Source organism: Coffea arabica, chromosome 2e (genome assembly GCF_036785885.1).
Source record: "Coffea arabica cultivar ET-39 chromosome 2e, Coffea Arabica ET-39 HiFi, whole genome shotgun sequence".
Classification (NCBI taxonomy): Eukaryota; Viridiplantae; Streptophyta; class Magnoliopsida; order Gentianales; family Rubiaceae; genus Coffea; species Coffea arabica.
Window position 1 is genome coordinate 71,506,772 of NC_092313.1, and position 17,150 is coordinate 71,523,921.

General features: G+C 36.8%; 2 protein-coding genes across 3 annotated transcripts; both read left to right on the forward strand.

Annotated features, from left to right (window-relative positions):
- On the forward strand, positions 1 to 9,856 carry LOC113732923 (eukaryotic translation initiation factor 3 subunit A). 2 transcript variants are annotated; one of them, XM_027258971.2, is made up of 14 exons: positions 1 to 141; positions 1,642 to 1,770; positions 1,867 to 2,342; positions 3,170 to 3,385; positions 3,508 to 3,876; positions 3,963 to 3,992; positions 4,574 to 4,801; positions 5,158 to 5,319; positions 6,125 to 6,346; positions 6,444 to 6,650; positions 6,728 to 6,934; positions 7,155 to 7,235; positions 8,165 to 8,366; positions 9,074 to 9,856. In XM_027258971.2, exons 2-14 carry the CDS (start codon positions 1,722 to 1,724, stop codon positions 9,487 to 9,489), a joined length of 2,865 nt encoding a protein of 954 aa, XP_027114772.1. In that variant the 5' UTR covers positions 1 to 141; positions 1,642 to 1,721; the 3' UTR covers positions 9,490 to 9,856. The 2 variants fall into 2 exon arrangements, with proteins under 2 accessions (XP_027114772.1, XP_027114773.1); XM_027258972.2 differs by having other exon boundaries at positions 7 to 141; positions 1,665 to 1,770.
- A 2,075-nt stretch (positions 9,857 to 11,931) lies between these two features.
- LOC113732924 (single-stranded DNA-binding protein, mitochondrial) lies at positions 11,932 to 16,175 on the forward strand. The gene is made up of 6 exons (XM_027258973.2): positions 11,932 to 12,157; positions 12,485 to 12,672; positions 12,804 to 13,012; positions 13,084 to 13,184; positions 15,355 to 15,414; positions 15,757 to 16,175. Exons 1-6 carry the CDS (start codon positions 12,085 to 12,087, stop codon positions 15,771 to 15,773), a joined length of 648 nt encoding a protein of 215 aa, XP_027114774.1. The 5' UTR covers positions 11,932 to 12,084; the 3' UTR covers positions 15,774 to 16,175.
- Positions 16,176 to 17,150: the final 975 nt, after the last annotated feature.

A 17,150-nucleotide genomic window follows, 5' to 3' on the forward strand; every position in this document is an offset into this window, starting at 1 on the left:
ATAAACCCTAGCCACTTTATCGCCGCGTCGTGCAAGTTTCCCTCGTTTGCCGCCAAAACAGCACCTCCACTTCTCTCCGCCACCGCTTCACCGCCGTACACGTCCTCTCCTCCTCAAACGTCGCCGCATTGACCTTTTCAGGTAAATTTCTTTTATGTTTTTGAACTCTTTCCTTCGCATGCGCAAATTGAAAATAAACTTTTTTTTTTGCTCTGCGGAGTTCCTCGTTCTCAGTAAGTCTATATCAGTCGCGGGTTTTACGTGCTCATCTGGAAATAAAATTAATTCGGATTTTCTGTAGTTCATCTGAATTATATATTCGTGCATTGTGATTATGATTATCGCTGTTGTTATATGATGGATGATTTGAGTGCGCATTGCCAAGTTACTTATTTTTCTATTGATATTTTGGATTTTCTTTTCCGTTGTGGTTTAAATTCATTATTTGAATGATGCTTCGACATTAGGCTCTAGGCAATGTAGGAAAATACTACAATTTGGACGTAATAATTACTTTTCTGTTGTAAGAATCAACTTGCATATGCATATAACCCAGTCATAATATATGGTCTAGTAAACCTTTTACAGCATTGGTACTTTTGTCCCAAATGGCGTATTAGGATTGCTAAGGCAATATAATTTGTAGTGATTATGTTTTCTTTGAAATGGCTTATCTTCGTATGAAACAACGAATGCAAGGAGGGCCCCGGGCGATGTAGTTTCTCCCATTTGACTTTATATATTTAGTGGGATTACCTTTTTGAATTCGGTAATAACATATCACAGTAATAAGTCAGTCCTCATTGAAAGTTTGTCTTGCTGTAATGGAGAGTTGAAGCAGCAGTGAAGGATTTTAGATTGGCTCATTAACTTTGTAAATCGTGCCAGCTTTGTTTGTTTCTAAGCTCTCGTGTGTGCTAAGAACCACTGAATGGAATAGTTCCTCTTTTGGGAACAAAAAAGGCAAAAAAGAAAAACAATAAAATAAAAAGGTAAGCAATGGGAAGAAATACAAAATAAAATAAAAGAGGCAAGCCAGTACTTGGCAGCAGAAAGAGGGTAAAGAGTGAAAAAGTAAAGAAAATGGTAGGAAAATGGCTTGAGAGAGTTACAGTCATCATTTATCTATTACAAAGTTCTTTGGGTATCTCTTAAGATTTGTACGGTGTGAGAAGTCTTCATCTGTTTGGACTTGTAATTTATGTTGTTAAACTGATTTATTAGGTGACTCTGATGCTAAGCCAAATTCTGTTCTAGATGTCATGTTGATTCTTCTCAGCTTTTTCTTTTCTTTTGCTTCTTTTTGGGTTTTCCCTCGTTTAGTTCGATATTTCTATTTGCATTGTGGCATTGTTCTTATTTGCTCTAGATTTTGCAAAATCTGATTATGAAAAGTGATTAAAAAGAATAATTAGAATCAACAAATGCTACTCTTTAGTTACTTATGTGTTTTACTTTTTTGGCTATTAAAATATCTATAAACCTAATAGAAAAGCAGACGAGAAAATCACAATAATAGATTATTCAAAATCAGAATCTATAATCAGCTAAGATAATCAACCAAGGACAAGCCCTCTATATTATTTCTGCTTTTTCTGTATATTTTGGATTTTTGACGATAATATTCTTTTTCTTTGATAGATACTGTTGGCCTTGTGCAACAGGTCAGAGTTGATTGACGCCACATACTTTCAGTAAGTGAAACTTTTCAACTGATCAATATGACGACTGCATTTGCTAAGCCAGAGAATGCTTTGAAGCGTGCTGAAGGTAAATAGTGGCCTTAATTTCATCCTTATCTTACATTTCTTTTTTTTCGGTCCGATTATGATTTAACTGACCTCATTTAACATTTCTACATTTTAGAGTTGTTAAATGTCGGACAGAAGCAAGAAGCCTGGGATACCATTCATCGACTTATCACCTCAAGGAGATATAGGGCATGGACTAAGACGCTTGAAAGAATCATGTTCAAATATATTGAGCTTTGTGTTGAAATGCGTAAGGGTGCTAGGGATGGTTTGAACCAGTATCGGATTATGTGCCAGCAAGTCAATGTCAGCTCATTAGAAGAAGTCATAAAGCACTTTATGCATCTTTCTACGGAGAGAGCTGAGCTGGCTCGTAGTCAGGCTGATGCCTTGGAAGAAGCCCTTGATGTTGATGATCTAGAGGCTGATAGGAGGCCAGAAGATCTGATGTTGAGTTATGTCAGTGGCCAGAAGGGAAAGGATAGGTCTGACAGAGAGCTTGTGACACCGTGGTTTAAATTCTTATGGGAAACCTACAGAACAGTGCTTGAAATATTACGGAACAATTCAAAGTTGGAGGCACTTTATGCGGTATGGCCTTATTGAACATCTCTTGGCATTGCACATATGAGTAAATAACTTCTTTGGCACAAACCTGTGAACCTGTTGTGTTTTAGAATTTGCTAAATCTGCTTATTTGAGCATGTAGCAACTTGAACTTTGAGGCATGGCTGTATGCGATTTCATTTTACAAGAATAATTACTGAGCGGGGTAGACTTCAAATGTCTTGGTAAACTTTGTGTTGTACTTTGTTTGATAACAACTGCTGTTTGGTAGTGACAAACACTCTTCTGCCTTGTTGCAAGGAATGATGTTGATCACACAGACACTAGTTCTTTTCTTTCCCACCCCCCAGTTGCAGTTTGAGATAATTACTGGCAGCGTGAAGTCCTATGCAAATATCTGTGTAATGTAAAAGGACAAAAAAAATAGAATCAATCCTCAAGGTGTTTTTGAAAATAACTTTTGGATTTTTAAAATATTGGATTGCCGAAAGTTTTGGATATGTGCTTGTAAAAGCTACTTTTAAAGCATCATTTTGGGAAATTATATTTTGTTGAGCAGTTTAAGAAATCTGGAGAAAATTGCACATGCTCCTCTTATGGTATAGATGTTGATAGGCAAGAAAGGTGTCATACAATGGAAAATGGATGGAATACTTCTAGGATAGCAATGCTTTCATTAAGCTAATAATGCCATCAGAATTTGGAGGTTAAACTTTTCTAAAACCTACTTTCCGAGGCTAATAAAAGCTGAGAGAAGTTTGGTTTATATTAGCTTGTGCTGTGTTTTGTTCCTTCTAAAGTTGAATATAAAGTCAGCAGGTCCTTATGTAACTCCATGTCTTGTCTTGTAGATGACTGCACACCGTGCTTTTCAGTTCTGCAGACAATACAAACGCACGACAGAGTTTCGTCGCTTGTGTGAGATAATCCGGAACCATCTGGTAAACCTTAACAAGTACAGGGACCAAAGGGACCGTCCTGATCTATCTGCTCCTGAAAGCCTGCAACTGTTTCTTGATACGAGATTTGAGCAGTTAAAAATTGCAACAGAACTTGAGCTCTGGCAGGTTTGTGCTTAGTTTGTTTCTGATCAGACAAGAGTATGCATTTACTACACAGTTTTCACTCTGGGGTCTGTGCTCTTGCTGGTTATTATATGTTGCTTATTTTGTGAAATGGTTTTCTGCAGGAAGCATTTCGTTCAGTAGAAGATATACATGGACTAATGTGCATGGTCAAAAAGCAACCAAAACCATCTCTACTGGTTGTTTACTATGCCAAGTTGACAGAGATATTTTGGATGTCCTCTAGCCATCTGTATCATGCTTATGCTTGGTTGAAGCTTTTTTCTTTTCAGAAAAGCTTCAATAAAAACTTGACTCAGAAGGATTTACAATTAATTGCATCAGCTGTGGTCTTAGCTGCTCTCTCAGTTCCTCCCTATAATCGTGGGCATGGGACATCTCATGTGGAACAAGAAAATGGAAAAGAACGCAACTCAAGGATGGCTAATCTCATAGGGTTCATACTTGACCCTAAACTTGAGGGTAGAGAAGTGGTAATTGCCATTGAAAGTTGATGACGTTCATTATATCTTTCAAATGGTTCCTCATTTCTAAACATGATTCTTTGTTCTTCTTTCAGCTCTCACGGTCATCCCTTCTGTCAGAAGTGGTAAGATCTGAAGTCTTTGGTTTGTATAGTTTAATCCTGAATCCAAATACCTAAACAAAATTTTCATTTTTTTGTTGCTTCAATTTTGATAAGATCTCAAGTTTGATGGTCAAGCTGATCCTAGACTGAAGCGTGAAATAGGAGAATTTATGGGCTTAGAGATAGTTTAGCCATTGGCTGTCTGTGAGTGCATGATGTCCCCTCCTAGCTGACTATTGCTGGTTTGAGGCCTTTGTTCCTGATCATGCAGAGGCCTATGGTGGTTTCTTTAAGCCAGCCTGAATAATTGAATAGGTTTCAGAACAATGCAAAGTATTAGGATGTGCTGTATTTACTATATCAAGCACAATCTACGTCTGCCAGCCACCATAATTTTCATTTTTTCTTTTTCCCTTGAGGAATAATAGGAACCACGAGCTGCTTCAATGTTTCTATTGCTGATGTTGATTCTATATTACTGCAAACCTATATGGATTTGTGCCTTAATTCTATGGGATTCAAAAGCAAATTGCATCTTCTTTCTTTTCTTCTCTCACTTAGATATTGTCTTTTTTCCTGCCTCCCTCTGTACAAATTGACAGGCTTCCAAAGGTATCCTGTCCTGTGTAATGCCAGAAGTAAAGGACCTCTATTATCTTTTGGAGCTTGAGTTTCTTCCTCTTGATCTTGCATCAAAAGTACAGCCGTTGTTGTCCAAGATATCCAAGATTGGTGGTAAACTTTCTTCAGCATCCTCTCTACCAGAAGTGCAGCTATCACAATATGTTTCTGCACTGGAGAAACTAGCTGCCCTGAGATTGCTGAAGCAGGTGAATGTTTTTGTTGCAACCTCTAATTGATTGGCTTCTCCATCCATAGCTTATAGTTTGTCTTTGAGATAGTATAGTATCTGGAAGGCTATTCTGCTGTGTGACAAATCTTTAGGAGGTTGTCCTTGAATTTGTTTATAGTATAACTATAACAAGTTTCTTGCCCAATCATACTGCCATAGATGTTCATTTTGTTCTTTTTTCATGTCAATGCACAAAATCTCCACCTTGGCATAGCCACAAAAGAATGGTCAATAAGCCCTTTGAATTTTTTTTGCAATGACTTTGTAGGGACTCTTCTTGACAGCATTGCTGTCCCACTTGCTAATAACATTTATCTTGTGTTGGCATTTCAGGTGTCTGAAGTGTATCAGACAATGAAAATTGACAGCTTATGCAAGATGATTCCCTTTGTTGAATTTTCCTTCTTGGAGAAAATTTCTATGGATGCTGTCAAGTACAATTTTCTCTCCATGAAAATTGATCACATAAAGAATGCTGTTATTTTTAGTAGCATGGTGAGTTGATTCTTACAAGACTAATAGTTTCCAGTTCCCACTTTGGACCTATAAAGAGTTCTTTTTGACTGGCGTGCAAAAGATATGATATTTGTTCATTTTTTAGACATGGAATTTGGGAATGCCTTCCTGGACATTTTATTCTGCATGATGCTTAGAAAGCAAGCTGTCTCTTGTTTGGCATTTTTTTTTCGTGCTTTTAGAACTCTTAAGCAAGACCTAGGTGCAAGTTGATTTAGCTTCTCCTTTTGGGTGAGCTAGAAACACAGGGTAATTGTGTTTTGTCTGGCGGCATTCTTGATCAGCATTTAGACTTTTGGAAATATGAGTTTCTCGGTCCAGCGGCACTTCTGAGCTTGTTGGGTTGATTTTCTTTTGTTTTGTATAGGGTATTAGGACATTTACTTTTACAGAGTAGCCAGGAAAAGAAGTTGAATGCCTTTCTATCAGGGTGGTCTATGCAGACAGCAATTTGATTTATCAGTGAATACTGGTGCATGTATCCAGATGGTTGTTTCTTTTTTGGAACAAGTTGGTGGCTATTCACTTTAATTTTGTTTTGATGGATAATGCAAGAACTAGAACACATTGCATTCTAAGTGTTCTAGCAAATTAAAGAATTCATGGATTTGGAGATTGTCCATTTTCAACTGCCTCATTCTTACTTATTACAGCTTCTTCATGCTAAAGTAGTTTTTTTTTTTGTTTTTTTTTTTGTGGCTCAATTGCCTGAGTTGTCCATAAGAGCAATAAGTAGACTGTTCAAATTACCAATTGGGTAACTACAATGATAATTTGGTTTCAGGATATCGAAGCTGAGGGCTTCCGGGGCCAACTGATGTTTTTGGCTGAGTTATTGAATAAATCAAGGGCAATGATACACCGACCAGAAGAGAAAGCTTCTAAAATCGGACTTGTGCTTCCAGGTCTGTCAGAGACTGTTGAAAAGGAGCACAAGAGACTTCTTGCTAGGAAGTCAATTATTGAGAAACGCAAGGAAGAACAAGAACGCCTACTTTTGGAGATGGTATGGATGAATCTTCAGACCATTTTGGCTTGTTTTTAATGCTTGACAGTTACCTGTCTTTTTTTTAATAATAATTTGGATGAATGATTTTTTAAAGGAGCGGGAAGAGGAAACTAAAAGGCTAAAACTACAAAAGTTAACTGAAGAGGCAGAACAAAAGCGGCTTGCATCAGAGTATGAACAAAGGAAGAATCAACGAATACTTAAAGAAATAGAGGAGAGAGAACTTGAAGAAGCACAAGCATTACTCCAGGAGGCTGAAAAGCGCAGTAAAAAGAAGGGAAAGAAGCCTGTCCTAGAGGGAGTAAGTCAATTGTCACTATCATCTATGTCTCATCTGAGAGTTAAAAAATACATCATTCACAATTGTTTGATTTTCAGGAAAAAGTGACAAAGCAAACTCTAATGGAGTTGGCACTGAGTGAGCAACTCAGAGAAAGATTGGAAATGGAAAAAAAATTGCAGAAGCTTGTTAAGACAATGGATTTTTTAGAAAGAGCAAAAAGAGAAGAAGCAGCCCTTTTAATTGAATCTGCCTTTCAACATCGTCTGATTGAAGAGAAGATCCTTCATGAACGCGAACAGCGGGTATGGCTTTTATTTGTCAATTTGCTGCTGCCATGGTTGGCAGCTGTTGATACCTAAGTTCCTTAAATTGTTTCGAGGGCTCTCTTTTGCTATTTTTGTTTGCTTTAAAGTATTACTGCACTGTAACTTTGCAACATTTTTTTTTGGTTTCTACTTTGCAACATATTTTCTTGTCACAAATTGCCATAATTTACATTTTACTAAATCGGTGCCGCTTTAGCAAGAAATTGAGTTGAGTAGAGAGCGCCATGATGGAGATCTCAAGGAGAAGAAAAGATTGGTGCGGATGTTCGAACATAAGGTTTGTAGCCCCTCAATCCCATATTAAGTGTATTAATATCTGTTCACCTTTTTAAATGTGCTTTCTTGTAGAAAAGTATTTCCTGTTAAATATTAAGTATTTCAGAATTTGCACTTGCCTTGAATTGACTAATGTGGTGTTCCATATTTGATTTCTGCTTTCTCTTTAAGTTATTGTATTATTTCAAATTTTCTTAATACCCTTGCCAAGTCAGTTAGAATCTTGATTTGCGATACAGATAGATGGGCTCCTCTTTTGTCTCTGATTGGCATGATAATTGAAATTTGGAATTGTGGTTTTCTATTGAGAAAATGACGTTGCTACAACAATTTTCAATATGCCTCTTTCTTATATCCTTTTACTTTTTGTTTTCAGAGAATGCTGCAATTAGTCTAGCGGACCATGTTCCACTTTAATTTGCACCTTGCTCCAGCAGCCACCAAACTTTTTGTTAAATCCAGTTGAAAGCTTGCTATCACATCCATCATTTCTATGTCACTCTATATAAGTACCCTTGGCCAGATTGACTTGGAAAGTTGTCATTGGTTGTCGATATTGCTTTAGCACTATTAAATTTATCTGTTGTCCTTGTGTTCAAATGAAATTGAAAAAGTTGGGTGCATAATGAAGATAGGCATGGTATGAATGAAAAGTTTACCAGCTTCTTAGGAGGAGGTAAAATTGTAGATTTTGAGGGATGAGCAACTACACTTATTTATTTGTTGTAGGTTTTCTTTGTGCCTTTCAACATTGTCTGGTTGCATAAGTGAACAGCAATTTTTGAATTTTGAAATGAAATGCAAACTTTATTCAGTTGATCATATGTTGGTTAAGCACGGTTACTTTTAACTACACGGCTTACATTATGAAGAGATGTTGGTGTTGATTTTCAGTCAACTTGGTATTGAAATTTCACCTTATCTGTACAGCACCAGTTCCAGGATAAAGTCATGAACCGTCGGCAGACAGAATATGACAGGCTGAAAACTGAGAGAGCAGAAAGGATCAATCACATTCTCCAACAGAGGAGACAGGAGATGGAAATTAAGAGGAAGATGTTGTTCTTTTTGAAATCTGAAGAGCAAAGGCTGAAAAAATTGCAGGAAGAGGAGGAAGCTCGTAAGCATGAAGGTAGGCTCTCCTTCATTTAGTCAGTGGTTTTGTTTGAGAATTAAAGAATGATTATGCTATCTTGTTTTGCTAATATACACTCGTGTAAGTGACGGCATTCTACTTCGAGTATTTCTGTTGCTTTTCTATGTATGTATGGGCTGGAACTAAAGAAGAAACTAATATGGGGATACCAAGCTTAGTAGCTTGTTACTGAGGAAATATAAGCTTCTTGATCTCTAACTTTTAGAACAGCCTAGATTAGCTGCGCGGGCCAGTCATAATCTGATGCTTCTTGTTGCAATGACAATTTCTGGTGATAATCGGCACGGTACTACTGCTTACAGAATAACTCTATAATCATTGCAAGCTCATGCAAAACTATAATTGAAAGCTGTTTTCTTAAAATCTCGAAATTATGCTTTATAGGTTAAACTTTTTTCTATATGGTTTTTTTAGGAGAGTCTTTGCGGTCCCATTTTCATTCATATACCCCTCTTTTTTATTTATTGTTTATTCATTTTTGTGACAATTTTGCCCTTTTCATCTATCCACAATTACAACTTAAGATTCTATTATTGTTATTTGAATGATAAGTTTTTCGGAGAAGTTAAGTTGATTTGGAGTTTATAAGAAAGGGGAATGCCTAAATCGTCTCCTTTATTCATCTGAGGTGTATGTACTTGCTTGTGTATTCTATTTGTGAATTTCTGCATTTATATATACAGAGGCAGAGAGGCAAAAGAAGGAAGCAGCTGAGCACCAAGCAAAGTTAGATCGTATAGCAGAAAAGCAGAGGCAACGGGAACAAGAAATAGAAGAAAGGCTGAGAAAATCAAGCGACGGCCCTGCGAGACATTCTGATCTGAATGGTGGAGGAAGTGGATCTGACTCCAGAACATCTGCTACTGCTCCAGCAGCATCAGCAGGACCACCCCTTGGAAGGTATGTTCCTAAATTTAAGCAGCGGCTTGACAATTCTGGGCAGGGTCCTACACCAGATTCTATGCAGTGGGGCAATGGAAGGGCAGATGAACGCTCCCAACCAAGTGACAGGTGGCGCAGTGATGATCGACGCCCCACTTATGGTTTTGGTGGTGGTAGCGGCTCAAGGTCTTCCTGGTCATCATCATCTGGACGTTAAAATACAATGCATTCAAGAGAACTTTTGAGAGCTCGATTTCTTTGAGCATGGAGATTGGTCGCCAATGGAGACTAAATTCAGGGCTAACTGCTGCCCTTAATTTTGAGTTTTTTTTTTGGGCTCTTTTTAGAGGCATTTAGCTTTTTCCTCGAGTAATGTTCCTTCCCTTCTCGGCAAAAGATCCTTTGTTTGTCCCTTCTTTACGCTTTTCCCTTTCAATATCGACAAACTGCATTTCCTTCAAATGCTCTTGGTAATACTGTAGAAAATCTATGGGAGACTTCCTGGGCTGGAAGTCATTTTGAGGTGAAGTAGCCAATTTCCACCTTTTATATATTAATAACAAAGCACGACAGTTTTAGTGTAACCAACCCCTTTAGTGCTATCTTATAATTTCCAATTTGCCCCTTTGTGTCTATTTGGTTTGACGGGAAAGATCGAAATAATTCTATTGGCTTTTTCGTGGCTGAAGGAAAACATTTTTGTATCTGGTTATTCTATGTAACATGCAGTTTTGTCTGTCTCAAAGATGCAAGGAGGGCTATCAGAAGTGACGTGTTATTACCGTGAATGTAGCAGCGACGCTGACTGCCGACGGTGTATTGATGAAAAATCATGCAGAAGTGGTATCTGAATGCAAGATATGAAACTTGCATTTATCACAATTCATTATAAGTGTGTTAGTCCACTGTGTAATCACTCTCAATCTGTTTGTTTCTTCAGGATAAAGAAGTTACATATCTTATTTTTTTTCATAATAATTTGCTTCGTAAGCTGACAACCAAAGTCGATCTTTTGCTGTGAGTGCTTGTGTTTTTCATTTTTTTTGGGGTGATCATTAATAAACAATTTTTAATGCTCTGGGGTCTACTTCTTTATTGTATTGTTTAATGTTTAAGGTATGTATTCTGGGAGTTGGGGGGGATATAACATGTGTACTACTTTTGAATCTCCTTACTCAAGTTCTTGGTAAACACCAAGCAAGATTCCGTGGATTACATCTTTGGTTTATTTTGATTTTCTTAATTCTTTATTCAATATCTGATTCAATAAATGAAGATGCGTAAGATTCTTGAGTAGTCTGCTTCCCTTTGAATGTTGAATATCTTAATTCTTAATAATTAAGGGAGTATCTTATAATTCATAAAAGATTAACTTATCTATATATCGTTTTATTTGATCTTTTAGGCCTCGACTTCACCTCTAGGGTTATGCCACAATGCCCCTAAAATCTATACGCGATGAATAGACTCCTGTAATCGTGACATATTTGCTTCCTTGAACAAAATTTCTTTTCAAAAGAGAGGATATTTGTTTCCCGTAACCATGACATATTGTATTTTTGGAGTTGGGGAGGATATAATATGTGTATTTCTTTTGAATTTTTTTTTCCTTTTTGTTCTCTTCCACCTCTATCCACATCCTACTGTCAGACGCAGGATTGATTCGAATCCTGTGAAAACTCTAAAAGTTCTTTCTTGGCCATTCAGCCAATCCCAATAGTTATAACATGTTTGCTTGGATATATTGAAATATTATGTTTTACCAGATTCACCTGTCCCTTATTTAGTCAGTATTGTAGTCAAGAATTGTAATTCCGAACATATAATCAAACCATAAAATGAAGAAGCAACAGATAACACAATCTAAATAAATCATCACCTGATGAAGAGTTGAACATGTTGAATTGTTGATGACTAGGCAAAGAATGAGTCAATTAGTTGCAACTGTTAACAACTTTCCAATTGTTAAAATTTTCAATAAGCCAGTGAACCATTGACCTATGATCCGACTTATAAAATTTGTATAACATACAAGTCGATTATGAATTTATGTAATATTAATTTCTTTTCCTTTGACTTCAAAGAATTTGAAGCAGACTATATTATTTGGACATTGATCACTAAGGAAATACGAATAAGTGTTGAATATGTCTCCATAGAAATCTAAGCTTAAGATAAAAATATCTGCAACTTTACGGATATTTTTTTAAATCTTTTTTAAGTTGCAGATCGAATGTGTCTTAATCAGTAATTACTAGTAGAACTAAAGCTCAGTTTTCAAACTTAAAACCTTTTTGATGTCAACATAAATAGGCCATTGACATAAAAATTATAGGTGATAGAATGGTAATAATTTTAAGAAAACGTTATTGGCACTCTCATTTTCGTATAACCGTTCCCTTAACTGTTTAACTCTTGTGAAAGAATAAAAATGCCATTTTGTTTCATTTTAATTGCTCTACAATTTCATAAAAAAATAGGTACTTTTTAAATTCAATGCATTGAGAGAGGCAATTTTATCTAAATTTTATATGTCAAACAAGGTCAAAGGGAATGCGATTGATGAATAAGGTGGTGTCATCAATGAACTCCTTTACCATTCGCTAAGAAAATTACAATACTTTGCCTTATTGTGTGCCTGGCCCTGGTGAAAGGTTCGACCCTGAAACTCGTGAATCATTCCGACCCAGTAATCCAGACCCGCATAAAGTAACCCGTCATGAAAATGAACTATTCCTAGAACCCTTCTTCAACCCCTCCATTTTCATCACAAAACCCCACTGTGCTGAAATTTTCTTCTTGGTTTGAGACAATGAATTCTCTCAGTTCTAAACTCGTCAAACTCTTAAGAATCTCTCCCGGTATAAAACCTGCATCTCCATTTGGTAAAATTTCTCACCTTTTACATACACGCCCACTTTTACTCAGTGTTTCACACATGCATGACTGTGCATTTCTTGACGTGTCAGGATACTGCTTCCCAAATCAAATAGTTTTCATCTCTTTGGATGTTTTTCCGATTATTTTTAATGGGTTGAGTTCAAAAAAATTATCTTGGTTAGTCTATTTTGCAAAATGGATTTTTTTGGTTCGTGTGTGTTCTTTGAGGAGTTTTTGCAAACAGTTGGTACGCCTTTGCTAGGTATTCCTTAATGTTTATGCAATTTTCTGGTGCATTGAGTTCATTATCTGTTTTTTGTGGTGAAATGTAGCACTGGGTATGCAAGGAAATTTCAAGTTGTGTTACTCATCTGGTCCGTTTGATAATGATCATGACAAGGAGGATAACAGTGATCATGATTTAGAGATTGAGGATGGTGATTTTCTTCCTGAAAAGCCTGAGCTACAAGTTCAGGGTGTGGATCCGAAAAGGGGATGGAATTATCGGGGTGTCCACAAGGTACATGCTGTTTGAAATGAGAAGAGTTTTTTTAAAACTGTACGAACTGGTTGATTGTGAATTATATTTGGTTTGGAATAGTTTGGAACTTTAGATGTCATGTCAACTTTAATTACTGCTTTCTATGTCAGGCATATCTATGTGGCAAAGTTGGGCAAGCCCCGGTTCAGAAGATTTTGAGAAATGGTCGAACTGTAACAATCTTTACAGTTGGAACTGGGGGTATGTACGATCAGAGAATTTCAGAAGCTCAAGACTTGCCAAAACCAGCTCAGTGGCATCGTATTGCAGTTCATAATGAAATGCTGGGGGCTTATGCAGTTCAACAGCTTGCAAAAAAGTATGGATCAATCGTTTTGATGTACTAGATACTGAATTTTTTGTGTCTATCTAATCATAGAACCTATACAGCTCTTCGGTGTATGTTGAGGGTGAAATTGAAACCAGAGTCTACAACGACAGTATCAATGGTGAAGTTAAGAACATTCCAGAAATTTGTGTGCGCCGTGATGGTATGCCATTTATGTTCTTTCAATATCATAAGAAGCAGGAATATACCCATTCTCAAACAGGGCAACAAATCGTAGCTTGCAAGAGAGGGCATTGTTTCATTTTGTTTGCCATCAATAATGATGCAATTTCCCGGCCTTTCATGATGAACCACAGTATTTTGGTGTCTGCAATCAAGCATGAAACAATTTGCCAAATGTGCTTAAAAATTCAATAAAGAAACAGGTTCAAAAACCGTGCTAAATAATGGAAATTTTGAAGTTTTATCTGTTCTCATGGTTCCCATTTCTTCAAGTGAAAAATGTGAGCTGAAGAAACCCATACCTAGATTACCACATTTTCCACTGAGCAAGAAATCTTAGAGCCACTCTTACTACTCAAATCACGGGTATTCAGTCAGTAGGCATCATTCCTTCCCATGCCAGCATTAGAATAAACTGAACTGAAATTGAATGGTCAATATCCATGCTGGGAGCTCTTCAGTTATTTTTGAACTGACGGAATACGTTTTCGTATGTCTGTAATTTCACCTATGCAAGTGTAAAAATGCTTCTTATACATAAATTGTTGATCTGTCTAATTGCTTCCTGATTTTGAGAACTGAATTTACTTGTTATAGGACGTCATCCTTGATTTAAAGCTTTGTCTGCTTTTGGAGTTCCATTGAATTTTTTTTTTGCAACAAAACATTATGTTTTGCCCTCTTTTTTGACTTTTGATTGGTATCCCTATTTCAGGCAGACATTTTTTTCTGTGTTCCAGTAGATATGCTTTACTGCTTGAGTTCATATTCAGTAACTAATAATTTATATGATGTTACTAACATGTGACTGTTTCTCAATCGCTAAAAATGCTCATTCTGTTCTTATCGTTTATTCATTTCCATTTGCTGTAATGTCACATCATGATACAGAGGTTTTATTTGTACACTGCCAAACATGCACTAGTTTTGTGTTCAGTGGCTGATGCAATATCATGTTTAGGGGATAGAGAACTCTTGGGTACTTAACTTTCTAAATGTCTTCTAGCACAAGGAATGGTAGGGGAAGGAGCGTAAAAACTTATGTATCCATTTCAAGTTTTACCCTTTTCTTGTCCAAGAGGCTTAAAATCCTTCAAGTACCCTCTATGCGACCTACCCTTGAAGTTTTGTGGTATGGGTAAACATCCTTTATATGGTTAGGGAAAGAATTACTAAAAGAAGCATGTGATTTAAAATTATTATTAATGTCACAAGTAGGATGAAAAAGACTCTTCACTTGTTTTGATTTTCGCCCAATTTACATCCAACTTGGACTTTTGTCTTGGTTTATCAACCATTTGCTGATGTAATTTTGCCATGCTTGCAAAGACCAAGGACAACTACCTGATAGGCTCAAAAACGAGAGAACCAATATCTTAGAATTGCTCATTCAGGCGGTGGGATCGAAATGGTAACCTTAAATGAAATATTACCATCCACAACTCTAAACACAAAATAAACATGTACAACTCTTAATGCTGAATTTTAAATGGTAATTTGTAATTCAGATACCAAAATTTGATCTACTTAAGAAAGTATATGATACATTAAAATATTATTGCTATAACATGACCCGCAGTTTTGTAAGCTAACATCTGTGGTACCTGCATGATGTAGGCTGAAGAACCTGGGTTGCTGTGTATTTGCCAGTTTAGCAACATTTCTCTTATTACTTGTCTCTGGCTTTAACAACTTTTCATGCAATGAAAGTACCACTTGACTTTGTGCTGAACTCAGCAAGCCAAGTCAAGCATATCTTTCCTGGTTAGTTAGTGGCTTGGTTGGTTTGCAGTTTTGAGCCCCACTTTTTGATATTGAGTGTTGCATAAGGATCTCGTTAAGTTGGATCCTGGCCATTACTTGAAGCTGTATGTATGCTGCAAAAATTATCTCCTGTCTCTCTATGTTCTTCCAATTTGAAGGAATGCCACAAGATTTTAAACTTTTATCATTTGTTGAATAATAATGAGTGTGCTTTCTCTTACTTATGTAACAATTCAACGTTTTGCTTGTTCGCCACAGAAACAGAAGGCAAAGGGTGCACTCTGCATTGGACTCATGGTTTTTGGCCATATGATAGATAATAGACTACAAATATGGAGTACTGATAATTTGAAAGGGTTTAAACATGCTTTTATCTTCTCTTGCAGGAAGGGTTCGGCTAATAAAAACAGGAGAGGGTATCAGCAATATTTCTTTTGAAGAGCTCCGTAAGTGATCCTGTACTTTTTGGATATTGCTCAGCTATGATGGTGATGCCTGATGTTACCTATCCCTATAGCTGCTGCTACTGTTACCCGCTCAAAACTCCTTATTACCGGTCAATCTGTTGCTATTTCAACAATTACTGAGTTGGCCAGGGCAAAAATGAATTTCAAATCTTTGTATGTGATTGAATCCAATTTGGAAATGCATGCTCTGCCAAAGGTTTACTTTAATATCTATGTGGTACTTTGTTTTGGATATGTTCTTTACATCCCTGTAGTTTGAAACTAGGTTGATTCTATAACTTTGGTTCTAACACGCCTAATACTGCCATATGTTGCTGGCAGGTGAAGGGTTGCTGTAGTCATGTCCAATTCCATTTTGTGCAAACATGGTTCGGAAAAATGGGGAAGTTGAAAAGTCTTGCTACTGCAAGAATCTATATTATTCCTACCTCAATGATTTGCTTCCAGATTAGGCATTAAGGTCTAACTGGCTTGCGTAGCTTTCTAAAACTCAGAGCATTGGGAATAGTTTGCAACTTCCAATCTGGCGACCATAGGTGCTTTAGAGTTTATTTGTTTTATGGCTTGAATATTATCCAGAATCATGAAATGTCAATTGATGTATTTCTTTTGCTGGCAAAGAAGTTAATATCATGTTTTTGCTTTGCGTGGCTTTCTAGAACTTTCAGTTCTGGATTAGAATTGGAAGTCTAGGACGGATGCCTGAATACATATTTTGTTTCCTGAGATTCTTGGATTAACGTATATCTTGAAGATAATGCAGCAGGATTGATGGCCAAACTTATGCCAAAGGAAGATGGATCATTACATAGCCTTCCACTTGATCTTTATGTAACATTTGTTATTGTGGCATTAGCCCTGACCCCCTTTGACTTGGGACCGACCAAATCATACATTTATTTATGTACTCTAGCAAACCCACCCCTTCGACATCAAAGAATATGGGAAGAACAGGGCACTTTGAAGGGTTGGCAAAGGACTCCCTAAACTGTGACTGCACTAAAAAGTAAAAAACCGAACAGCTTGTCCAGGCTCGGGTGTGCGACTCTTTCGTCCTCGAAAATCTGCTGAAATTCCTATAAGAAAAAAAGAAAAACAACCTGCTGAAAAAGAATCAGTAAAATCTTCAAATCATCTTGATTTTTGGTAGAAGCCCAAGTGTTAAAACTGCCTACTTAGGTTCCACACGGCATACATTCCTCTTATCAGTTCTCTAATAATCATCTCAGGCTCCGTAGACAGATATAAATCTCTTTAAATATCTAGAACCTAAATTTAGCTATATTATAGTGTTGAAGGATGAATTACCACAACCAAGAAGTCATCATGATCAAACATATGACAAGCAGATTATCTTGAGAGTGGAAAGTAGGATTAGTGAAAAGAAACAAAGACAGAACAGATGTGTTGCATATCACCCTTGCCATGTGTCTCAGGCTTAGATACTGCAACTTAGACCATTTTTTACACCAAGAATGATGATTGCAACTCAGCAAACAGATTTCAAAAAAAAAAAAAAAAATTTTTTTGTTGTTGCTCGACGAAAAAGATTAAAATAAAAATGATGTTTGAATGTGCATTTTACGGTTGTCATGGCCAAAAGCATCATGGTGATGACACATTGGTCAGTGGAAAATAGCAATTTGTAGAGGTATGACTGTGCCACCAAAAGCGTGAATAGATTTTATTCAGTTGGCCAATCATATCTGGACAGG